Raw genomic sequence first — 26,967 nt, forward strand, 5'->3', positions numbered from 1 at the left:
CGGACTTCAAGAAGGTGTTTAATAAGGTTCTGCACGATAGTTTATTAGCAAAAATAAAAGCACGTGGAATAGAGGTTAACCTTTTGACATGAGTCTGTAATTTGTTGGGATATAAAAGATGGAAGAGAGCTAAAGGGAACAATCTCTGACTGGTGGGATCTGATGAGTGGTGTTCCCCAGGGATCTGTGCTGGTGTCTCAGCTCTTCACCATAGACATACATAAACGTGGCTTGTATTCCCTTGAGGTTAGAAGGTTGTGCAGTGATCTAATCGAGGTGTTTAAAATGATAAAGGGATTTGGCAGGTAGATACAGAGAAACTATTTTCTCTGGTGGGATAATGCAGAACAAGAGGCACAATCATAAAATTACAGGTAGGATATTTAGGAGTTAAATGAAGAAGCACTTCTTCACACAAAAGGGTAGTGAGAATCTAGAATCCTTCCTTAAAAGGCACTGGATGTACAGGAAATAGAAATTTTAAAGGTAATTTATTTTTGTTAATTAAGGCTATCAAGGAATATAGAGCAAAGGTGCAGGGAGCTGACTTATAGGTAAGACATGATCTAACTGAATGGCGAAACAGGCTCATGAGGCTGAATACTTCTATTCCTATGTTCCTAAGAAAAATAAAATATACTAACTTTTGAAAAAATGTTCTCAGGGGCTGGGATTTTATTGGCCTCCCAAGATGGAGAAGGAGCAGGTGGGCATGGAGTATCACACTGGGTGGTGGGGAGAGGCGGGGGTGGAGGGCCGGTCGCCACCACATCGCCAAATGATCTTCCCGGGGGCAGGGTAGGCCGATGATGGCCTTCCTGTCCAGAGGCTATTTGAGGCCCTTAAGTGGCCTATTCATGGGGGGGGAGAGGGTGAGGGGGCTCCGCCATGCAGGGAGGACGCCTTGCAACACTCGACGTCCTCCCTGTGGGTTTGGTGGGGGGGGTGCTCCATGGGCTATTTGTGGCCCACAGAGAATCCCCGCTGGGAACAATTTTACCCCCGGGACCCCCCACCCCCAGGACTTCACGGTCACCACCACCCACCAGCCCCTCACTGGGGCCTCCTGGACAAGCCCTGGTGACCCTGCCTTACTTACCACTTGTCTGGGGTTCCAGCGCTGGGCCAAGGTCAGAGGCCTCTGCAGTACCGGCAGTGACCACCGCATCCAGTGACCGGCAACTCATGGAAGCGGGTTTCCCCTCTTTAAAGGGGTGGGGTTCCTGGCTCGTGAATCTTTAACTGAATAACACTGGAGGATCACTCCGGGGGGCTGCGAAAATGCAGACGCGGGGCTGGTGCTGGGAGCCCCCCCACCTGCTACACAAAATCCAGCCCAGGATGTAGGCAATGCTGGAAAAGCTAGCTTTTTACCCTTCCTAGCTGTTTTGAGTAGGTTATGTTTGGCTTTGTCCTTGATTTACTAAAGTGCATCTGGTGTGGTGCTTCCACAAAGTGGCTAGGCAGGGAATTCCAAAATATTGACCATGATTAGAAGGCATTGTGGTAAAAGACCAAGTCAGGGAAGCACAAAGAACCCCTCAAAGAAGCACTTTGAAACCTAATCACCTCTTACTTCCTGGTTCAAACCCCACGAGCATTCAACAGAACTGAGACCTGCCCTGAAACTCTGGGCTCGATTTTGTTGAGCTCCCGGTGTTGGGCTCCGTGGCGGGGAGGGCCGGAAGATCGCAGTGGCAGCAGCCGGCCATGAAGCCTGACACCGACAACCTGGGCCCAATCTTCCCGGTGGCGCGAGGCTCCATGGCGGCCCCAACCCCCTGCCACTCAACGACGGAACCCAACTTTAAATATTTAAGTAAAGGATAGGCATACGTTTACATACCTTTCAGCGCTATCTTTCCGGCTGTCCGCGATCTTCAGTGCGACAGACAGCACTCACACACCTTCACTTTCCTGTCCAGGGAAAGCTGGCACCACGGAGGTGGGGAAGGGGGGAATTTAGGATTACTAGTGAAGGTGGGGGGTGGGGGGGGGAACGTGGTCAACTCTGCATTTCCAGTGTAGGGGGAGGGGGAAGGGATGACCTCTGCATTTTGTACAGTTGTTGGGGGGAAAGGTCAAATCAACAATGTAAGTGTTTTGAGCTTGGGGGAATGGGGCATCCATTTATTTTCATTGTGTTTGGGGGAGTGGCAGGTCAGAAATTAATTTTCAGTGTATTGAAGAGTATGGGGTTCAACTGTGCAGGTTTGGCAGCCCATTAAAAATAGTCCCAGAGGCTGCACAGAGGCAACTGACGGCGTTGCTGGCATCGCAGAGCCCGTCCCCACCACATGATTGGCGGGGCGGGCCACCCTGCATTTTTAATGAGCCGCCACGCGCCAGATTGCGGCAGCATGGCGGTGTGCAGCCCGCATATGCGGGCAACCATTTTTTTTCCGGAGGCGGGAGAATAAAATTCAGCCCTCTGGTGGTATCCTCTGCCGCTCTGCTAAGAGTGCAAAGGAAAAAATGTTTCTGCTTCACACCACATTTCGAAAAATCATAAAGCAGTCCTTTAATTTCATTTCATAAAGGAAACCTTCCCCCATAGTGCTCTCTGCATTCTAATTTCAACTTGCTTCTAAAACTATCAGAAAGGAAGTGAACAAAATAGAACAATGGAAAAAGTGAGAAGAAAAAGAAAGAAAAAAGAAAGCTGAAGACAGCTGAATGGAATGACATGAAAGGCACATTTCAAATACAGAGCTTTCTCCATTGATTACAGATTGGATAAAAATCCTAACAGTAATTACAGACTATTATTAAGCAACATGAAAATGTTTAGCAGCTTCATAAGAATCCCACTGAATATTTATCTAAATAATCTTGCCATTAACCTGTCAGCTAGTACTCACCCAATAGCGATTTACAGTTTCTTTGTCTAAGTTGTCAATGAAAATGTCACTTACCCAGGTAGGCCACCAGCTTCCATTACATTTGCTAGAGTAACATCATTGGACCACACATCATACTGCCACTTGCGGAGACCTAGGACCCCACACAGCACTCTCCCTGTATGTAGACCCACACGCATGTTGAGATCAACTTCAGTAGCTTCAGCTACAGACCTAAAACAGTAAGGTCATATTTTAAGATTATTAATTATTTGGTGCCAATACATTATTTACAGATCTGTGAATTCCTACATTGATGGGACAGAGAATGATAAGCACATGAACTCCTTGATTCAAATGAGATTAATAAACCAGCTGGGTCTGTAACTCAACATCTTCGTGGCTCCCCAGTAGAGAATTGAGGATATGAATCTAGGACTATGTGTCAATGGAACTATTGTTTAAGGTGGATGAGTTTGCTGTCAATTCAGAACCAACTGAATAGATAGGCGTCTTAGTGGAGAAGTGCTGTTCCTTTTTGAGACGTGTGAACATTAGGCATTGTCTTTATTTGTTCATGACTCATTCTTTACTTACTGCTGGTCAATTACAGTATTTCTGACACTTGAGATTCCTATTGTGTTTCTATTTTTGCAGGACAAAGCAGTATAGTAATAAGTGGGCAGCAAAGGAAGTAAACAAACAGAAAAAATGGCTCGAAGTAGGCCCATCAACATTCATTTGAAAATCCAAAATAAAAACAGAAAGTACTGGTAATACTCAGCAGGTCTGGCAGCATCTGTGGAGAGAGAAACAGAGTTAATGTTTCAGGTCTGTGACCTTTCATCATGAGTTCTGTTTGATAGGGCAGGAGAGATTACATAACAAAGCTGTCCTGAGACAAAGACTAAGCGTGTGTTAATGTTTGTGGTGAAAGACAAAGCATTAGTCCAGAGAGACTGTTAATAGCAGAATAATGAGCAGCTCTGACTACATGAAAAGCAGGCACAAAAACAAAAAGTGATAGAAATACTGTGATAGAAAGTACTTTTTGTTTTTGTTTCAGATTTCCAGTATCTGTAGTATTTTGCTTTTATGAAAAGTAGGCACGTGGTTAAAAAATAAAATAATAAAAAAAGGCCAGTCATGTTCTGAAGTTGCTGAACTAAATGTTCAGTCCGCAAGGCTGTAAAGTGCCTAATCAAAAGATCAAGTGCTGCTCCTCGAGCTTGCGTTGATGTTCACTGGAACATTGGAGCAGGCTAAAGACCTGAAAAAAACCTCAAAAGACCTGGTTTTGTATATTCAAACTATCACACCAATGTGCTTTGTTGAATAATAATTTTCTTTAATCCACTGACTGGAGATCTGTTTTTTCAAAGACATTTAAAAAGGAATAGGTAAGAGATGACTTTGCCAGCAGCTTAAGATGGCCAGCTAATTTGCAACATTGTATCATACATTGCAAGGCCTGTGAGGTGGAGACGAAAGGGCTGCTCATCCCAGCAAGAACCAAGAACCAGGAAGTTTAAGGGAACTGCCCATTGTTTTTAGCAAGAAGAAATACACTGCTAACTACCATCCTTGAATCACTGGGTGACTGTCATATGACAAGCCCCCATTACCCCCTCCCCCCTCCACCCATCTGTGGTATTAAGCTGATGTTTCTCTGCAGCAGCAAGGAGAAGAATCTGGACTCTGACATGTGCAGACCCAAGTGGTGGGCCCTTCTCTCTCTCTCTCTCTCCATTCCAGTTTGCAAGCTTCAAACCCTGCCTGCTGACTGACTACCTCTGCATACTTCAGTTACAATCAGAAACCCCCTTGGAGGAAATCAGCTGCGTTGCTCTCTGCAAGCGACCCATTGACTCAGTCATCGATCGCTTCAAACTAAAAGCCTCAGGATCACCGAATTCAGCTCGGAGCCAGCCGAATAACCAAACTCCACAAACTGTTTCCCCCTTTTTCCTATGGACTCTAACTCAACCAAACTACCTTTCCCCACTCTGTCACCTATTTGTGTGTGTGTAAACCACTAGTGTGTGTATGTGTGTGTGAAAGTTGGAGCGTAGTTTATTATTTTACATAGTTTGGTTTAAGTACAATATAGTCAACCTCTTTTTTCGTATAACTCAAGAATACCTGTCCGATTACTTTCTTGCCATGATTATAACAAGAACCAATCAAATACCTACTGAATTGACTAGTACATCCACTTTAAAAAAAAATTAAACCTATTGTGGTCAAACAAGGGGGGGGGGGGGGGGGGGGAAGAGGGGAGCCCTTTGACCTGTCCTCAACTGACTGTAACAAAACTGTCTATTGTCTGGTTCAAACAAAAAAATACATTCCAAGCTAAGAGGTGTCAGTTGTACCCATTGTAAACCCATCAAGAGACATTTTTGAATTGAAAGGCTTCTTCTGAAACAAAGAAAGTGTGAAGTAGCCACAGTCTGGACCATTGTCAGTTACGACAAGGTGGAAAATCTCTGTATCCCAACAGTGGCAAAGGTCTGAAACTATTTTGACCTTAAAAGTAGCTCTCTGGAGAGAGAGAGAGCTGGAGAACCAGGAAAAAGCATTATTGTCTTGTCCAGCTGAGAGCTGGTAGAAAATCCAACAAAATGAAAGGAAGGCACCCTGCTGTGAATTCTACATTTCAACTTGTGCATCAATGAACTGGAAGTGAGACACTGTCTTCAAACTGAACTTTCCACCAACAGAGAAATCTACAAACTCCTGAGGCCTGCAATTAAAGAGAACTTGACCTCAGAGAGATTTCAACAGGTTCACCGTGAACCCCAAAATCCTACCTCACTTCAAACCACTTACCTCTTTTCCTCTCTATCTGTCTTTTCTTGTGTGTATGCGTGCATGCGCAGAAGTGAATGCATGAGTGGGTGCAATTGTGACAATTTCAGGATAAGGCATTATTAATTGATAAATAATTAATCTTCTGTATTAAACCTACAAGAAAACCTGTCACTGTCTGTTTATTTGACAAATAAAACACAAAGGATTAAAACCCAAAGAGAAAAATCATAGTGATCCTGACAACACAGATCATGCACAGAGTGATCTTGGACGTCATCAGTGCGTGCGAACATTTGCCAGCCTGCCTGTATGAATGCGCGCATGCACGCTGAGGTCATCACGCTTTGATATCCCCACCCCTCAATAGCCGCGATCGCTGCCTCCATTCCTGTGAACAGTACCCCGCTGTCTCTCGCCATCCCCGCTTCAATCGCTGCTTTCAATTTCCCGCTGCCTTCCCTCAGCCACCTCCTTCAGCCCTCACCACTTCCCCACCCCCCCCCAGCCACCCGCTCCTGCCCTCGCCACTTCACCCCCTCAAGCCACGCGCCCCCTCCCTCGCCACTTCCCCCCCTCGGCCACTCGCTCCTGCCCTCGTCACATCCCCCCCAAAGCCACTTGGTCCGGCTCACTCTGCTTTTCCCCCCTGTCCGATTGCTCCCTGCTGCACCACCTGAAGAAGTGATGAGGGTGGGGTAGGGGGCCGGGAATGAGCTGCCGAAGTGGCAAGGCGGGGAACGAGCAGCCGAGGGGTAATGGGGCAATGCGGGAAGGAGTGGCCGAGAGGGGGGAATTGGCGTGGCCTGGAAAGAGCGGCTGGGGTGGGTGGGGAGTGAGGGAGCGGGGAGCGAGCGGCCAAGGTTGGGGGAAGCGAGTGGCTGAAGGAAGGCAGCGGCGAGGCAAAGAGTCTGCAGCTGAGGGGGAAGCAGCGAGGCCAGGAGCAAGCAGCTGGGGTGAGTGGGGGAGCAGGCAACAAGCGGCCGAAACGGCAAGGCATGGAGCGAGTGGTCGAAGCGGCGAAGCGGGGAGCGATTGGCCAAGTGTGGGATGCGGCGAAGGCAGGAACGAGTAGCTGAGGGAAGGCAGCGGCAAGGCAGGGAGTGAGCGGCTAAGGTGGGGGGAAGAGAGGGGAAGCGCAGAGCAAGGGGCCAAGGTGGGGAGGAAGTGGCGAGGCCATAAGTGAGTGGCTGAGGGAATGCAACAGCGAGGCCAGGAGCGAGTGGTTGAGGGAAGGCAGCGGTAAGGCGATGTTCAAGCAATGAGTAGACAGGCACGTGAGCGAGTGATGAATAGAAGCACAATGGCAGGAGGGAGCAGGGTACTGTTGGGAGTGGGATGGAGACAGCAATCGCAGTAATTGAGGGGATTTGAGTTTAATTAGTTCTTTGTGATGAATTGAGCAGCACCATTTTTATTACTGGCAGTTGCCTGAGACGTCGGATACATTGATGTTTCTGTGGATGAGGCTGCATTTGTGCATGCGCCAGTACTGTGCCACCTAGTGGTTGTGCTGTAAGCCAACGCAGCCTGACAAAAACACTTGCTGTGCTCTGGTGGGAGTTGAACAGTGGGAACCACCCATACCCCTCACCCTGCGGCCATAACACAATGAAGGAGTGTGAATTAGGCTGGTTGAACTCGATGTCATATCAGGTATAGAAAGAAAATAAAGAGAAGAAAAGGAAGATTGGATTAAGATCGAGAGAAAAAAGAGGCAGAATGAAAAAGTAAGAAAACATTTAAAAAATGTAAAATTCAACATTTTTTAAAACTTGTAGCAATAATTTACTTCATGTAGAAATTAAATTGAACAGCTTAAATTGTTCACTTTTGGAGCCAGAGAGGTTGATGGCAATCTTCTTTGGCCTCCTTATCTTGAGAGACAATGGGTAAGTGCCTGGAGGTGGTCAGTGGTGTGTGGAGCAGCGCCTGGAGTGGCTACAAAGGCCAATTCTTGAGTGACAGGCTCTTCCACAGGTGCTGCAGAAAAATTTGTTTATCGGGGCTGTTACACAGTTGGGGGCTCTCGCCTTGCGCCTCTGTCTTTTTTCCTGCCAACTGCTAAGTCTCTTCGACTCGCCACACTTAAGCCCCGCCTTTATGGCTGCCCGCCAGCTCTGGCGAATGCTGGCAACTGACTCCCACGACTTGTGATCAATGTCACAGGACTTCATGTCGCGTTTGCAGACGTCTTTAAAGCAGAGACATGGACGGCCGGTGGGTCTGATACCAGTGGCGAGCTCGCTGTACAATGTGTCTTTGGGGATCCTGCCATCTTCCATGCGGCTCACATGGCCAAGCCATCTCAAGCGCCGCTGACTCGGTAGGGTGTATAAGCTGGGGATGTTGGCCGCCTCAAGGACTTCTGTGTTGGAAATACGGTCCTGCCACCTGATGCCAAGTATTCTCCGGAGGCAGCAAAGATGGAATGAATTGAGACGTCGCTCTTGGTTGATGGCAATACACTAACAATTATCACATCATTAAAAAGGTACTTGCACTGTTCCAGCCCGAACCTACTGCTCCACCGTTTAATGGACAATTAATATGCAAATCCAGCAAATAATGGGAAGGCTAAGGCTGAGATGCTAACAGTGGAGCAGTGTACATTGCCCAGCAAATTATGGAGATTTGCAACTCATGGAGTATCTATTAATCCCCTGAATTTGCTGAACATTTTTCTGAATTAATGATGTAATTAACTTTATTTTTCCAGCAAGATTCAGTCCATTATTTCCTTTTTTGTATTTTATTGTGTTTGGTAGTTTTGTTTGCTTTCCATTATGAAATTTGACTCTGAAGGCAAGTTGTATCAGCAAATGAAAGCTGGGTGTATATTTAACTCCATGGGTTGGATTTTAAATGAAGATAGGAACGAAGGAGGCCCACCACCAACCCCGACGCCGGCAGGTCCCGTACTGTTCTTGGCGGCGGCGAGGCCTCGGGGACCCACAATAAAATAAGTAAATAGCTACTCACCTCTAATGAATATGCAGGCTGCAGTGAGTCTGCCAGCAGGTTGGTATCTTCATTCCAGCGGCCGGCAATGCCGTGCCTTCAAATTCCCGTTCGGGGAATCGAGGCTCCACTCCAGTGGGTAGGGGGGGATCAGGTGATTTTCTCTGTTCGGTGTGGGGATAGGTGGGGGAGCAGGTTTAAAATGCTTCGGATTGGTCGGGGAGTGATGGGAGGGTCCGAACTTTGGTGGGGGAATGGTCAAATTTTAACAGGAGGTATTCCGGGGTGGAAAAGGGCAGGAATGATGCGTTTGCAATCGTGGTGGTTCCGCGATGTGGGCCCATGTGTGCGTGCTGCCAACTTTTGTGCTCGACGTCTATTTTGGCGTCGGGCTCTTAAAATGTTTAAAAGTAAAGAAAATTCTTGTACTCAACAGTCATCATAAACTTCTCTAGATTAGTAAAATAATTTTTCCAACTATACTCTCCTTATCTAATGCACCTGACAAGATCCAAAATAAGATCCCACCAAAATAGTGAGATCATGTTGATGTTAGCACAATGGCCTAAGGACCAAGGCCATTGTATAATCAGAAATCTCATTTTAAATGTAATCTAAAATTTGCATTCACTGTACACAGTACTCCCTTGTACTGTAATATTCTAGAATCTCTTATAGTAAGTAGGACTGAGATAAAATGCTAACAGGAGAAAAATATCATGCAAAAATAATGTAATTCTACAAGAAGATCCCTCGAAGCATCTTGGCAAGATTACCAAAGAACAACCAATGACCAAAATAAATTTTGGATATTCCATATAAAAAGACAGTGAAATATTACCTTTTTGTGTAAACACACAATCATTTTGTTAAAGGGACAGATTCTTATAAAATGGTCTGAATTAAGTCAAATATGGCCTAAATCCATACAGCCCAGTGTTTCTGCCTCATCCTTAGCTCGCAGACTGATATAAATAACCTGACCGGTGCATTGACAGACCCTCACTGAGTCTCTGTAGTCTGCCACACCACACAGAACACTTCCTCCTGTATTATTGTAATGACAGTACATTCACATACACAGAACAGTGGTAAACCAAATCACAAAGACAATACAATTACCCTTCTTCCATACTTAGATTTGTTTAGCTCGAGCTACAGTTTTATTTCTAGTAGGAGCTCAATGTATATCCTCTGCCAAATAAATGCATTTAATATAATAGAAAAAATGCAAAAAGAAAATACAGAGAACCATCAGGGATGTCCATTATGTTCAATGGGATTTGATTAGAAAATCTGGCCCAAGACATCAGTATCGCACAGAATGCCCAGGGTTTGCAAGTGTAGATGTACAAAGGGACCTGGGTGTCCTCGTCAACAAATCAGTGAAAGTCAGCATGCAGGTGTACCAAGCAATTAGGAAGCCTAATGGTATGTTAGCCTTTATTGCAAGAGGATTTGAGTACAGGAGTAGCAAAGTCTTGCTTCAATTGCATAGAACCTTGGTTAGACTGCACCTGGAGTACTGTGTGTAGTTTTGATCCCCTTACCTTAGGAAGGATATTATTGCCATGGAGGGAGTGCAACGAAGGTTCACCAGACTTGTTCCCAGGATGGCGGGACTGTCCTATGATGAGAGATTAGGGAAACTGGGTGTGTATTCTCTAGAGTTTCAAAGACTGAGATGTGATCTCACTGAAACCTACAAAATATTAAAGGGATACACAGGGTAGATGTAAGTAAGATGTTTCCCCTGGTTGGGGAGTCTAGAACCAGGGGACACAATTTCAAAATAAGGGGGAAGCCACTTAAGACTGAGATGAGGCAAATTTCTTTACTCAGAGTGTTGCGAATTTTTGGAATTCTCTACCCCAGAGGGCTGTGGAAGCTCAGTTATTGAGTATGTTTAAAGCAGAGACTGACAGATTTCTAAATATGAATGACAAAAAGGGATATGGGAATAGTGTGGGAAAAAGGCGTTGAAGTGGATGATCAGTCATGATCATATTGAATGGCGGAGCAGGCTCAATGGACTGAATGGCCTATTCCTGCTCCTATGTTCCAATGTTCCTAACATCCATTACATTGATGCAAAAGCAAAATACTGAGGATACTGGAAATCTGAAATAAAAACAGAAAATGCTGGAAATGCTCAGCAGATCAGGCAGCATCTGTGAAGAGAAAATCAGCGTTAATGGGCAGGATTTTCCCTGTCAGCTTCTGAACTCCATCGTCAAGCTGAAATAGTGGACTGAATTTTACAGGCCCCCTGATGTCTGAGGTCCTGACGGAGGTGGGGGGGGCCGACAATGCCTCCAGGAGAGGCCTGCCATGAACCTCGATGCCAGGAAGGCCCAGCTTCATATTGCTGGTGGCAGCATGCCTCATAGTGGCACCCCCCCCGCCACTTGGCGACAGGAGCTCAATTTACATATGTAAAATAATTTAAATACCTGAATTAATGACTGTTGCGCTCCCAGTCCGTCCTGGAGCAATATTGGTGCCAGCAGCTAGCACTCCCACGCCTTCGGATCCCCGTCTGGGGATCCGAGGCGGAACACTGGTGGGGAGGGGGGGGAGCAGGTAAGTTTTTTGTGCGGGGACGGGGAGCAGTGTCAGAGTCATTTCATTGGTGTAGGGGATGGTGGGAAGAGGTACAGATTAAAGTTTATGAACTTTGCAGGGTGATGGTCAGGTGGGCAGGGGAAGTGTTTTGTGGAGGAGAGGTCAAGTAATTAATTTTATGGATACTGGGGAGATGGAAGAGGGGTAATTTAAATGGATCTAAATTTTTTATTGCATTTACCTTTAAAAATTTAAATTGAAGGGCTCGAAGCCCTTTACAAATGGCGTCAGTGCCTGCGCAAAGGCTGCTGACACCATTGCCGGGGATGGACAGCCCACCCCCTCCATGTCATCAGGGTGGACAGTCTGCCCCAGCCATTTAATTGAGCTGCTGCACTGAATATTGCATATGTCCGCTGCCGAATGTAAAATGCAGCACAGTGGGTTAACAGCCCACACTGGGTGGGAAACAGTCACTCTTTGTGATTTTCTCCAGGGCAGCCAATTAATGGCTAGAGGGTGGGCTTGCTGTCCATTTATGGATGGCAGAAAGGCTCTCAAAGTTGGAGGGTCAATTAGAGGCCTTCCATTTGAAAGGAGCAGCAGCCTACAATCGAGGGTAAGTAAGGGAGAGGCTGATTCAAAATGGAGGCACCCTGTCTCCAACTTTTTAAAAATTTAAACTTAGGAATGGGTTTTGCAGCCAGGCCACCACTGTTGTGTGGGGAACCTGTCTGCAAGGTGGTCTGTGGTTGCTGCAGCACCTAGGAAGGCAGGGAGGGCCTTTAGGCCTGCCTGGAGAGCTGGCCCCCGGCTTGCCGCTGGGAAGCCGCCTCCAGGCAGCTAAATTGGCCCTCGCTGCCTGTGAGAACCTGGAGGCCAATTGAAAAATTCCAATCAGCCTCTTTTAATTGGCATCAATAGGTTCTTAATGAGCAGAGTTGGCATCCACCATCTGCAGGCTGGTTACCCTGCTAGCACCCCACATCTCTCCTCTGCAAAAAGGGCCCAGGGGTTGAATGGAGCTGGGGAACTGGTATGCTACCCTCCACCAACCTCGCTGCCACCTCCACTCCCGACCCCAGCAGGGCCTGAAAAACAAGCCCAACATTTCAGATGAAGGGTTAGGGTTTTGGTTCAGGGTGTTAGGGACAGGATGTTAGGGTTTGGATTAGAAGCTATTAACACTACCATTATCACTAGAATGGTAAGGATTTTAAAGAACTCAACTCATTACTGGAATAAATGTCAGTAAGCAATTCCCATTCTGAGGGGCAGTAATGGATATTCTCTTCTAATGACATTTCACGGAAGTCTACTTGTGACATTTGGTAGATCGTTTAAAACTGTATTTAGTAATGATCATTAAAAGTGCACACCATGAGGCACATTTCAGGCAATAATTTCAATTTAATGAAAACAACCTACAGATAAACAAGGTAATGATGTTGTGAACATTCTTAATTTTTGAAGGATACAGGGAATATCTATCTTACAGGCATAAGAAAATTATACAAGTACATATACTGTACTGAACTAATCAATTATTTTGTTATACAATCTTTGTTCTTTTCTTTATATTGTGTAGGTTTTAGTAAATCAATAATAAACAATTTTCTAGAGATAGTTTGGTGACTTCCTGTTTTGATCAGCCAGATGTCTGACTCACTTAGAAACACATCATCATCATCATCATGCTTAATAGTTGCCTAACCAAACTTCTGAGAAATCAGTTGAGTTTCTGTGTGCCAATCTTCTGAGAAATCAGTTAAGTTGAGTTTCTGTGTGCCAATCTTCTGAGAAATCCATTTGAGTTTCTGCTTGCCCAACACAAAGTATACATTTTCTCCCCATAGAGATACACAACACTTAACTAAGCCTAAAGGCCTTAGATGCAGATTGGAATGAGCTAAGGCACAAGAACTACTATAAGTCCAATGTTTACCAGCACAGTCCACTAGTAAGACTTCCTTTGCCTGTCCAGCTAAACAGCTCTGTTTGTTAGGGCACTGACATCTAGTGTTATCAGGGGCTGAATTTTATAAGCTCATTTCAAAAATGGCGGCCCGCCCATATGGGCTGCAAGCCAAAGAGCCGCCGCAATCTCAAGTGCAACAGCTCATTTAAAAAGCTGGGGTGCCCCGATCATGTGGAGGGGGTGGACTGTCCGTCCCCGGCAATGGCGTCAGCTGCCTGTGCTCAGGCACTGATGCCATTTTTACAGAGCTGTCAGCCCTACCAGCTTATTTAAATATTTAAAGATAGATTGAATTAAATTAAATAAATACATTTCTTTTGCCCCTGTTCCACCCCCCCCCCCCAAGAACAATAAAATTAAGCATTTGCCTCCCCCCCAAAACACATACTTTTACCCACTGACCTTCCGCGCCCCCCCCCCCAAACTGCACAAACTTTAAACTGCAACCCTTTCCATCATCCTCTCCACCCATGACGTTTATTTGACCCTGTTACCCCCACCCCGCCCTCGCACTGATAAACTTACCTTCTCCCCCCTGCTCACCAGTGTTGCACCTTGTTTCCCCGGACAGGGATGCAAAGGTGTGGGAGTGCCGGCTGCTGAGCTGAAGATCGCAGCGGGACATCAAGAGGAACCTAGGTATCTTTAAATTAATTAATTAAATTGATTTAAATTTTCAAATTGTGGTCCCGTTGCCCAGTGGTGGGGAGGCCACCACGGTGCCTTGCCGCCACCAGGAGGATCGGTCTGGGCCCTGACAGCGTCGAGGTCCATGGCGGGCCTCATCCAGTTCCATCGTCATGCCCCCCCCTAGCCAGGATCCCGACATCGGGTGCTCCTTAAAACCAGCCCCAGGAGTGAGGGAGAAGGAGGGAAAACTGTAGAGTTGCAATGATATCATTTCAGTGGTATTCTGACCTCTTTACATACGAACATACGAATTAGGAGCAGAAGTAGGTCCCTCTAGCCTGCTCTGCCATTCAATAAGATCATGGCTCATCTGTTTGTGTCTCGAATTCCATACTCCCATCTACCCCAATAACCTTTGATTCCCTTGCCTAACAAGAATCTATCTACCTCCGCCTTAAAAATATTCAATGACTCCGCCTCCACCACCTTCTGAGGCAGAGAGTTCCAAAGTCACACAACCCTCTGAGAGAAAAAATTTCTCCTCGTCTCTGTCCTAAAATGGTGACCCCTAATTTTCAAATAGTTCCTCCTAGTTCCGGACTCACCCACAAGAAGAAGCATCCTTTCCACATCCACCTTGTCAAGACCGTTCAGGATCTTATATACTTCAATCAAGTCTCCCCTCACTTTTCTCAACTCCGGTGAAAACAAACCCAGTCTGTCCAACCTTTCTTTATAAGACAACCCACTCATTCCAGGTATCAATCTAGTAAACCTCCTCAGAACTGACTCCAATGCATCTACAGCCTTCCTTAAATAAGGAGACCAAAACTGCACACCGTATTTAAGATGTGGTCTCACCAATTCCCTGTATATATGAAGCATAACATCCTTACTTTTATTTTCAATTCTTCTCATAATAAAGGATAGCATTCTATTATCTTTCTTTCTTACTTGCTATACCTAACTTTTTATGACTCATGCACTGGAACACCTAGATCCTTCTGCACCTCGGAATTCTGCTGTCCTTCTCCATTTTAAGTAATAGTCTGTTTTTTTATTCTTCCTGCCACATGGAAAAACTTCACATTTTGCCACATTATACTCTATCTGCCAGATTTTCACCCACTCACTCAACCTATCTATATCAGTCTGCAACCTCCCTATGTCCTCTTTACAAAGCACTTTCCTACCTATCTTTGTGTCATATGCAAATTTATCTAACATGCCATTGCTCGCCTCATCTAAGTCATTTATATAAATTGTAAAACGTTGAGGCCCCAGCACAGATCCCTGCAGGAGAGTCTGGACAAATCGCTAACTCTGGATGAGCTGACAAAGACCATCAGGTCCTTCGAGATGATTAAAATTCCCGGAAGCGACGGCTTGCCAGTTGAGTTGTATTCAACTCTGTGAGACTGGATAGGCCCAGGCCTGTTGGAAGTGTACAAGAGTATGCTTCTGGCTGGTAGCATGTCAGAATCCATGATGAAAGGCATCATCACCCTCATCTACAAGCAGAAGGGGGAGAGGGTGGATATCAGAAATCGGTGGTTCATCTCAGAGCTTAATGTTGATTACAAGATTCTGTAGAAAGTCATCGCCAGTCGGGTTAAGTCTGCTCTGTAGTTGGTGATTCACCCTGATCAGACCTGCACTGTATCCAGCAAGAAGATCTCTGATAGCCTCGCACTACTCAGGGATACGATCACCTATGTGCAGGAGAGGAGGGTGGACACCTGCCTCATCAGCTTGGACCAGGAGAAGGCTTTTGACAGGATATCGCATACCTACAAGATGGACGTGCTTTCCAAAATGGGGTTTCAGGAGGGAATCCATAATTGGATCCAACTGCTCTACACAAACATCAGTAGCGCAGTCTCAATTAATGGGTGGGAATCAGAAAGTTTCCCGATCAAATCTGGAGTCAGTCAGGGCTGTCCTCTCTCTCCTGTCTTGTTTGTTTGCTGTATCGAACCTTTTGCTGAGTCTATTAGGAAGGATGCGGGCATAAGAGGGGTGACAATCCCAGGCAGTAGAGGCACTCAGGTTAAAGCCTCCCTGTACATGGACGACGTCGCTGTTTTCTGTTCGGATCTGCTGTCCGTTCACAGGCTGATGTGCATCTGCGACCAGTTCGAACAGGCCTCGGGAGCCAAAATAAATCGTGGCAAGAGCGAGGCCATGTTCTTTGGGAACTGGGCTGACCGATCCTTTGTCCCCTTCACCGTCAGGTCAGACTACCTGAACGTGCTGGGGATATGGTTCAGAGGGGGCGGGACATGCACCCAAAACTGGAAGGAGCATCTAGCCATGATAAAACATAAACTGAGCATGTGGGAGCAGCGTCCTCTCTCCATTGTGGGTAAGAACCTGATCATCAGGTGCGAGGTGCTCACGTTGTTATTGGATGTGGTGTATACCCCACTCCTGCGCCGTGGCGGTCACCCGAGCCATCTTTATCTGTAGATCAAAAATGGACCGTGTCTGGAGGGACACAATGTTCAAACCTCTGGATAAAGGGAGATAAAACGTACCCAATGTCTCTCTCTTCCTGATGTGTGCGGCTGCATTAAACTGTGCGTAGAACCCCAGTAGGCAAACACCAAGTGTCAATATGTGCTCAGGTTCTATCTGTCCTCTGTGCTGTGAAGGATGGGTCTGGCCACATCGCAGCGGAACTCTCCATTCAGTTGGACCATGCCGTACCACCTATCCTTCATGGAAAGGTTTGTGCAGAAAAACACCTTTGACCACAAATCCATCAGGCAGTAGAAGAACTTTCAAACAAACAGCAAGACGTAGCTTGGCCGGTGGTGAGAAGAGCCCTCCCCGTCAGATCCTTCCTGCACGCCAGGATTCTTACGGCCTCTGTACACTGTCCTCAAGGTGGCTGTGGTGGGGAAGAGACTGTCATCCACCTCCTTCTGGAATGTGCATTTGCAAAGCAGGTCTGTAAAGAGATGTAGTGGTTTTTGTCGAGTTTCATCGCAAGCAACTCTAACACAGGTGTCTGTGCTCTACGGGCTGTTCCTAGGGACGCACACCGAGATAAACACCAACTGTTGCTGGAGGACCATTAACTAGGTGAAGGACACACTCTGTGTGAAACTTGCTGGTCTTCCACAGCAAAAAGTTGTCCACGACCGAGTGTTGCAGACTGGCACATTCCAAGGTCTAGGACTATGTGCTGAGGGACACACTAAAGCTTGGGGCTGCCGCTGCAAAGACTCAACGGGGAAAGACCACTGTGTAAGGTCCTCCCGCCATAGTCTACCGAGGGACTGAAACCCATGTAAAACCCCTCGGGCTGTATGCACCAAAATGTTTTTTGCTGTGTAATACAAATGTACATTGCATATAAAATGGAATGGCAAGAACTGTGAGGCACCTCATGTTTCTGTATCGAAGAAATCTGATTTCTATTGTATTTTCTGAAACGTGAATTTTGAACTGTTTTGTAATGTATTTTTGCAAATTTTTATAAATAAAGTATATCTTTGGGAAAAAAGCGTGCTGCTCTAAGAAACTATCTCGAAAGCATTCATTGAAAAAAGCAAAAATATAAAACAATAAAGATCATAAAAATAAGGCCAGTCCTTTTACTATGATGATAGTTCTGCACATTTCCTCATATTAGCAATTTCCTCTGTTATTTCATTCCTTTCACTTTCTATTCCTTAGTTCACCCCACTTTCACATTATTTTATACGCTTCCTGTCATTTGTATTTATGCGACATAATATGTTATGTTTTGAATGTATTCACTGTAGTTAGTCATCAACAAGACTGGAACTAGCAAATTGATGCAAGTAAGGAAACTGGTACTTTTCAAGCTAAGTCAATATTTTGCATTAACTGTGACTTTTACTACAGTGTGCCTCATTCTAAAGTACAAAGCACACACCAGTTAATGGGATACTTGTGGGTAAAGCAATTAGTCTTTCACCTTTAAATAACGACACATATTTTCTGTTTTTAAATCTAGTGCATAAGTAGTTTTCTAAACCTGTTTCAACATCTGTTTATAAAGCCAAGTCTGAGCTATAGCCATACTGCTGCAAGATATCCAGAGCCCAATAAACTGCTTCCAGACACAATGGTTATATTTCACTATTCTGGCACAGTACACACAGGGCTGAAATTTATGGGGCCCCCGGAGACAGGCTAGGAGATGGGGGCGCAGGGTGGGGGGCCCGTAGAATTTAGATGGGAGGCAGAGGAGGGGGGTGGGGGGGGGAGGGCCCATTGCCTTCATGTTGCATCGCAATTTTGTCAGTGGCAGGATAAGCCAAATACGGCCTACCCGCCGCCTCTTCCCTCCCACCACTGGCATTAGGCGGAAGGCGTCCACCATGCGGGGAGGTCGCCCAGTAAACGAGACGACCTGGCTTGTGGGGTGGAGAGGGGGGCAGCAGACAAGTCACCCAATGTGCACCAGCTCCCCCACCGCCCCCCCCATTGCCGGGGCCTGCCTGACTGGCCCCGTCACATCACCTCACTTACCTGTTGTCCGGGACTCTAGTGCTGTGCCTGGGTCTGAGGCCTGGTGCAGTACCAGTAGTGGCCACCGATCCCACTGGCCTCACTCATACTACTGAGCTGCCGGCCCTCTGATTGGCTGGCAGCTCTTGGAGGAGGGATCTCCAACTTTAAAGGGAGAGGGATCCCTGTGCCAGGCTGTTAATTGGGAGGGTATGGTAGAATCATGTCTGGGGGCGGTGCGGGGCTCAAAATGGCTGAAGCAGAATTCCTCCTGCCTTTTCAGCCCAGTGCTGGGAGCCCTGCCAGCATCACAAAATTGACGGCACCCTCTCTCCAACTTTTTAAAATTTTAAATAAAAAAAAGACTGAACAGCCAGGCCACCACTGTGGAGGGGGAGCCCCTCCACAGGCTGGCTGCTGGTCGCAGCTGTGGCCAGGCATGTGGGAAGCAGAGGGGGCTAAAAGCCTGCTTGGTGTGCTGGCCTGGCCCTCAAACCGCCCCCCCACCCCACCCCATTCTGTTGCAGGGGGCCGCCTGCAGGCAGCTGGCCAAGTCCCCAGTGCATCTCGGGGCCTAGAAAAATTCAGTCAGCCTCTGCCAATAGGCCTTAAGTGGCCTTGAAATCACTTCAATTGGCGGCGAACAGGCACTAGCGGGTGGGTAGCTCTACCACCGCCACCAAACCCCGCTCCCCCTACACCCAATTCCCACCTCTAGGAAACTGGCTCGGGGCTGGGATGGAGCCATCAAACCAGCACACTGACCCGCAGCATGAATCTACATGCCTGCCTGCCTCGATGCTCGCTCTCACGGGGGAAAATAATCCTGCCCTACAAAACAGAATTAAGCCGACCATACCTTGCTTCTACTATTATAATTCCATTTCCCTGCCCTCTCCTCCATTTTTATCACAGAATCATAGAATCATACAGCACAGAAAAAATCTGAAATAAAAACAGAAAATGCTGGAAACATTCAGCAGGTCAGGCAGCATCTGTGGAGAGAGAAGCAGAGTTAATGTTTCAGGACAGTGACCGTTCATCAGAATTGGCAAAGGTTAGAAATGTAATAGGCTTTAAGTGGGGCAGAGTGGGGGGGGGGGGGTGAAAACAAAGGAAAGGTGTGCGATAGGGTAGAGGGCAGGAGAGATTAATTAACAAAGCTGTCATGGGACAAAGTAAAAGGGAGTGTTAATAGTTGCAGTGAAAGACAAAGCACTAGTCTAGAGTGTTAATGGCAGAATAATGAACAGCTCTGTCCAGTCGCACAAACATGAAAAACCAAGCTTAAGGCAGGCACTGGATGCTGCCACACCTGCTGAGTGTTTCCAGCACTTCCTGTTTTTATTTTGGATTTCCAGAAGCCTCAGTATTTTGCTTTTATTACAGAAAAAATCTATTTGGCCCATTTTGTCTGTGCCAGCTCTTTAAAAGGGTGGTGAAATTTGTCCCAGTCCAATGCTCTTTACCCATTGTCCTGAAATTTTGTTTCCCCTTCAGGTGTATATGTTGTTGTGAATGCTGGACTTTGTAAGATGATTATGTTTTAAAAATTGTGATTTTTAAAGGTTTAAGATGGAGTCTGGAAGGTCAAGTGACCTTACATCTACTCTGCTAAAGGACAAGACAAATCAAAGATTTATTTTGAAAAAAAGGAGACTGCAGGGGTAACACCTGAATAACAATGGGTTTCACCCTCCCAGACTTTCAGGTCGTGAATAAGGGGATCAGTGATTATGAAGATGCAAATATACCAAGTGGCCGTTAACACCTGGGAACAATGGAAGATACAGGCTGACTCTATGAAACCAGACTTCTGGACTTTGCATATTGGAACAGGACAATAAGCTACTGACTTTGGAGTCCAGATAAATTTAATAGATTTTCTGAAGCAGACAGGCTGTAAGAAAGGAAACCAGTAGTTGCAGCCTCAGAGCAGATTGTAAGGAAGACAAGTAGTGGTGGCCGCTAAAAGCGAGAGAGAGCGGGGGGGAACACCTGCTCTTAGAAGCCTGATACTGTAAAAGGCTGCAAAGACTTGAACCTGGTTTGAAAGTTGAAGCTTGCGGAGATGTAGAAGACCAGCATGATCACCAGGATTCGCCTTATTCACGGACATCTGGATCGGAAGTGTTCAGAGAAGTGAGCGAAGGGGACATTGATTTTTGAAGAGTTATGGGAGATCCAACCCATTGCTACTGGGAGGAGCTTGGGACTTTTAACCACAAAGGATTTTGCCATCAAAAAGGACTGTTTAACATATAAGTGTGGTGTGAGGTTTTCAAGTATTTTAATAAGTAAAGAAAATATCTTTCTCTCTAATTTGGGGTATCACTACTTACAAAGTACTATTTAGTTAATGGGGATTTCTTTTAGTTTAGTTGTTAGAACAAAAGTCTTAAAATGTGAAATCTTTTCATGCAATTCTTTAAATTGGTCTGAGGGTTCATATCTTGTATTTTTCACATTAACAATCTCACTACCGTAGTAACTATGTAACTCCATTTTAAAATTTACTATTGAATGTGTTTCCACCACCCTTTCAGACAGGGCATTCAAGATCATAACAAAATGCTGTGTAAAAATAAAAATTCTCCTCATCTCCCATCTGTTTATTTTGCCAGTTACCTTAAAGCTATGTCCGTAGTTAACAACCCTCTTACCAGTGGAAATAGTTTTTTCCCTATTTACTCTATCAAAACCTTCATAATTCTGAACACCTCGATTAAATCTCCCCTTAGTATCTTTGCTTGAACAACAAATCCTGCTTCTCTAGTCTGTTCACATAACTGAAGTCTCTCATCCCTTGAATCGGATTCTGTTCTCGTCCCAACGACAGTTTTCGTGGCAGGGTGGGGCCGGAGAACCAGGGCAGAATCATCCGCTACGGAACAAGATGCCGGGATTCCTAGTTCCGATTGCCCCGGAGGCAGGATAGGCCAATAACGACCTTCCCGGCCAGACGCCAAATAAGAGCCTCTTCCCGCCACCACTGGGCTCTTAGCAGCGGGTGGTGGGGGTTCCCCGCCATGTGGGGATGATGCCTTGGAAAACAAGGCGCCCACCTTGCAGACTTGTGGGGGGGGTCCCTCCTTTGTGGGCAATTTATGGCCAACAGAGGACCCCCACCGGGAACAACTGTACCTCCTGGGACACCCCCTCTCCCCTTGAACAAAATGCCCACCCTCTTGCTGGGGTCTTTCGGACTGGCCCCCCACCACTCCTGCCTCACCTACCGCTTCTCTGGGGTTCCAGTGCTGGGCCTGGGTCCGAGATCTCTGCAGTACCAGCAGTGATCACTGCTCCTGGTGGTGCTGCCAATATTGTTGAGCTGCCGGCCCAGTGATTGGCCAGCAGGTCTTGGAGGCGAAATCCCAGTCCGGGTAAAGTCTTTAAATGGAGTGAGATCGTGTCTTAAACCTTGACCCCAAAAGACCAGAGGATCGCTCCAGGGGTTTGAAAAAAATGCAGAGGCGGTGTTCCCCCCGACTTTTCGGTCTGCACCAGGTGCCCTGCCTCCTGCACAAAATCCAGCTCCTTGTACCATTCTAATAAATCTCTGCAAGGCTTTGACATTATATCTAAAACATGGTGCCCTGATTTGGCCAGTATTCCACCTGAGGCCTAACTCGTGATTTATAAAACCACAGATCCTATATGCTTTCTCTAACAGCCTTAAGCTACCTATGCTGGCACCTTAAAACATTTGTATCTGTTGACCCCCAGGTCTCTGTTCCTGCACACCCTTTAAGATTGTCCCATGTAGTTTACATTGCCTCTTCTTACTCTTCCTTACAAAAAGTATCACTTTTCTGCATAAAATTTCACCTGCTATTTGCCTGCCCATTTCTTCAACAGTATCTTTCAAACCCACACCTTCTGTAAAGGAATCTGGTCATAATGAGGATTATAAGTTAGAAGAATAATTTTCCTATGAATGAGGAATTAAAAAACTTTAAAAAAGGATTCATCTTCCTAAAAAGTTCTTGAACATGCCTCTGTACATGCCTTTGTGTTGAAGGACTTGCCTCATCTTGAACATAGAGGCAGCTTCTGATAAGAAGGATTCACTCCCTAATGTCACAATCACTACCACATGGTAAAACATTGTTAACATAGTTTTACAAACTGTCACGAAAGCTACCACAGTGTATTTGTTGATAAAGATGATTTTATGTGGACAGCCATAAACCACAGTCAACTGAATTGTTGACAAAACTGATCAAACCCAAAAAACTGGATTATAATCTTGAAACACAGACTAATCAAAAATTGACCATAATGAGAGGCTCGCAGCTTGCTACCAGCTTATCTTTCTTAGAAATCAAAGAACGTGGATCTTACTTAGAAATCAACAGTAATACAGCCTTAATTGGGAAATAACGGAGTCAAACTTACTTGTAGAAGAGGTAGCACCCCCATATGGAAAAAAGTTATGCAATGTGAAAAAGTATAATTATTGGAAAACACATTAGATTTTTAGATTCACTGGACACACTCCAACGTCTCTCATGGTAATGGTATGGTTATTGGGATGAGGTGATGATAGTTCTCCCCTTAACTGGGACAGAGGTCATAGAGTTATACAGCACAGAAACAGGCCCTTCGGCCTATCGTGTCCATGCCGGCCATCAAGCACCTAACTATTCTAATCTCATTTTCCAGCACTTGGCCTGTAGCCTTGTATGCTATGGCGTTTCAAGTGCTCATCTAAAAACTTCTTAAATGTTAAGAGGTATCTCACTAAACTCTGTAGTCTTCTACTCGGGGATTTAAGGTTAATATTACTTTAATAATTGATGGATATCTTAAATATTTTACTGTAACAATACTTAGATTTAAAAATTGGATTCTCTACTATAAACAAGATTGTACTGTTTTTTCCTAGAACTATTAATGTTGCGTTTAACTATCTCACCCACTGTGAATTGCATGTTCAGTTCTTTAAGAAACTTTTATATAATTTCAAAATTGTATTGTCTCACATAGACTTCTGTATCACTAACTGGTGAACCCATCTCTTTACATTCTTTAGTGGGGAGGTACATTACTGAGGAGAGATTCCTGGACCCTTATAATGTCCAGGTTATTATAATCTGGCTGAAACTTGTTAGTCTATTGTCATGGTCCTGTAGTTTTTTTTTTCAGAATATGCCGTTTGCCTTTAAGGCTTGCAAGGGATCAGTATTCCTTTAAGAACCAGCAAGCCTCAGCAGTTATAGGAAGGTGCATTTTTGTTGCCTTATAAACAGCCATTTGGAGACTGCGATTCAAAGGGTGTATTGTCGTTACCATAGATACAGCCACTGGGAGTGAGTCTCATGCGATACATATGTTACAATTCAGTTTTGAACTGGCTTTTAGTTGAGGACATTTTGTTCTAACAGAACACAGACACAGAGGACACAAACAGTTGTGATGACAGCACCTGGAAAAAGAGCTCTCAACCATTTAAACTGAAGGAAGAGAAATTTAGTCTGTTTAATTATTATCTCTCAAAATTCTAAAAAAATATCAAGCGAAAACAGAGATCTCTGGTAATTTAAATTGAAGAAAGGGAAGTTAGACTGTGACAATCTTTAATCCCTCAAAAACTCCAAAGTCAGCTTGATTCTATTGAAAGTTTTTGCAAGTCATTAATTGTTGAAATTTGCTGAAGAAGGAAAGCATCACCTACTGCTGAAGTTAGACTATGGTCTGTTCTATGTGGAAGAACCTTTTTTCCCCACATTGGACGACTGTGAGGACTTCAAGCAACATTCTGTGAGGAATATTCAAGCAGCATCGGACTGCAAATTTGCAAGGACTCTAATTTTTTCTATTCTAAATGTTATTTATATCTTCATAGTGTTTAAGAATTTAGTTCTTCTAATTAAAGAGCTAATTTGTTGATTTAAAGACACCTGGCTTGGTTAGCCTCATTCAGGGATTAATAGATGGTATAATTTGGCTGGGTCTTTCTTTAGTTTGGATAGTTTTAAAAGATATGTTAGGCGATATATGGAGCGGCGGGATTGAATTATCAGTGTATTTCTCCCATCACAATCAGAATCGTATATTTTGATTGGGAGCTTTGACTGGAGTGGTCGATTGTATCATTATCGGGAGGATGGTACTATTCTCAGCAGGTTCCTTTCTTTTGGGGAGAGTTAGATCAGACCTTCAGACCCATTCAAGGGTCTTTTGGATCTGTCTTTCTCAACCTTAAATGACAGTGATCATCTGAGAAGTATGTCTGAACAAAAAGAACAAAGAACAAAGATAATTACAGCACAGGAACAGGCCCTTCGGCCCTCCAAGCCTGCGCCGATCCAGATCCTCTCTCTAAACATGTCGCCTATTTTCTAAGGTTCTGTATCTCTTTTCTTCCTGCCCATTCATGTATCTGTCTAGATACATCTTAAAAGACTCCATCGTGCCCGCATCTACCACCTCCGCTGGCAATGCGTTCCAGGTGCCCACCACCCTCTGCGTAAAGAACTTTCCACGCATATCCCCCCTAAACTTTTCCCCTTTCACTTTGAACTCGTGTCCTCTAGTAATTGAAACCCCCACTCTGGGAAAAAGCCTCTTGCTATCCACCCTGTCTATACCTCTCATGATTTTGTACACCTCAATCAGGTCCCCCCTCAACCTCCGTCTTTCTAATGAAAATAATCCTAATCTGCTCAACCTCTCTTCATAGCTAGCGCCCTCCATACCAGGCAACATCCTGGTGAACCTCCTCTGCACCCTCTCCAAAGCATCCACATCCTTTTGATAATGTGGCGACCAGAACTGTACGCAGTATTCCAAATGTGGCCGAACCAAAGTCCTATACAACTGTAACATGACCTGCCAACTCTTGTACTCAATGCCCCGTCCGATGAAGGAAAGCATGCCGTATGCCTTCTTGACCACTCTATTTACCTGCGTTGCCACCTTCAGGGAATAGTGGACCTGAACACCCAAATCTCTCTGGACATCAATTTTCCCCAGGACTTTTCCATTTACTGTATAGTTCACTCTTGAATTGGATCTTCCAAAATGCATCACCTCACATTTGCCCTGATTGAACTCCATCTGCCATTTCTCTGCCCAACTCTCCAATCTATCTATATTCTGCTGTATTCTCTGACAGTCCCCTTCACTATCTGCTACTCCACCAATCTTAGTGTCGTCTGCAAATTTGCTAATCAGTCCACCTATACTTTCCTCCAAATCATTAATGTATATCACAAACAACAGTGGTCCCAGCACGGATCCCTGTGGAACACCACTGGTCACACGTCTCCATTTTGAGAAACTCCCTTCTACTGCTACTCTCTGTCTCCTGTTGCCCAGCCAGTTCTTTATCCATCTAGCTAGTACACCTTGGACCCCAAGCGCCTTCACTTTCTCCATCAGCCTGCCATGGGGAACCTTATCAAACGCCTTACTGAAGTCCATGTATATGACATCGACAGCCCTTCCCTCATCAATCAACTTTGTCACTTCCTCAAAGAATTCTATTAAGTTGGTAAGACATGACCTTCCCTGCACAAAACCATGTTGCCTATCACTGATGAGCCCATTTTCTTCCAAATGGGAATAGATCCTATCCCTCAGTATCTTCTCCAGCAGCTTCCCTACCACTGAAGTCAGGCTCACCGGTCTATAATTACCTGGATTATCCCTGCTACCCTTCTTAAACAAGGGGACAACATTAGCAATTCTCCAGTCCTCCGGGACCTCACCCGTGTTTAAGGATGCTGCAAAGATATCTGTTAAGGCCCCAGCTATTTCCTCTCTCGCTTCCCTCAGTAACCTGGGATAGATCCCATCCGGACCTGGGGACTTGTCCACCTTAATGCCCTTTAGAATACCCAACACTTCCTCCCTCCTTATGCCGACTTGACCTAGAGTAATCAAACATCTGTTCCTAACCTCAACATCCGTCATGTCCCTCTCCTCGGTGAATACCGATGCAAAGTACTCGTTTAGAATCTCACCCATTTTCTCTGAGTCCAAGCATAACATTCCTCCTTTGTCCTTTAGTGGGCCAATCCTTTCTCTAGTTACCCTCTTTCTCCGGAATAGCCTCAAATAGGGGTTAGGATTATAATCCAACTCACATCTACCACCTAGAAGAACAAGGCAGCAGACACTTGGGGAACACCACTACCTGCAATTTCCTCTCCAAGTCACATACCATCCTAACTTGGGAATATATCATCATTCCTTCATCTTCACTGAGTCAAAATCCTGGAACTCCCTCTCTAACAGCACTGTGTGTGTACTTACACCACACGAACTGCAGCAGTTCAAGGTGGCAGATCAACACCACCTTCTCAAGGGAAGTTTAGGATGGGAAATAGATGTAGCAACCCGATTAGAAGAGAATTCTGCTTCTCCTGGTCCCACAAATAGAGGTTTTGCACTTACCTTTTGGGGCAGTTGTTGGAGCTCCGGTAGCTTCTACTGAGCGAAGCATCCGTGGTGGATGTTCCATCCAATTGTCTAATAAAATGGCTCCAGGGAAATATTTACACAATAGGGACCTCATTAGTATAAATTCATGAAGCTTCTGCCTGACTCAGGGGCATGTCCAGCTGCCTAGCTTTAAAATAGCCAAGCAGCAGAGAAAGAGCAGCAAGTGAACAGCTTTGGTTTTAACTTCCATTCTGCCCAATTTCTACCAGGTGCAGAGGGTTAAAATACTGCCTTTTATTTCAAAGA

At 45.4% G+C, this 26,967-nt stretch overlaps 1 protein-coding gene across 1 annotated transcript in view; it reads right to left on the bottom strand.

The window, feature by feature from the left end:
• LOC137380783 (adenylate cyclase type 1-like) overlaps positions 1-26,967 on the bottom strand; it is a 430,168-nt gene that overhangs the window by 163,425 nt on the left and 239,776 nt on the right. Inside the window, exon 7 of the mRNA XM_068053137.1 lies at positions 2,916-3,074. Within this exon, the coding sequence (XP_067909238.1) occupies positions 2,916-3,074 (159 nt within the window). The remainder of the gene's footprint in view (positions 1-2,915; positions 3,075-26,967) is intronic.

This window comes from Heterodontus francisci, chromosome 2, assembly GCF_036365525.1.
Source record: "Heterodontus francisci isolate sHetFra1 chromosome 2, sHetFra1.hap1, whole genome shotgun sequence".
Lineage (NCBI taxonomy): Eukaryota > Metazoa > Chordata > Chondrichthyes > Heterodontiformes > Heterodontidae > Heterodontus > Heterodontus francisci.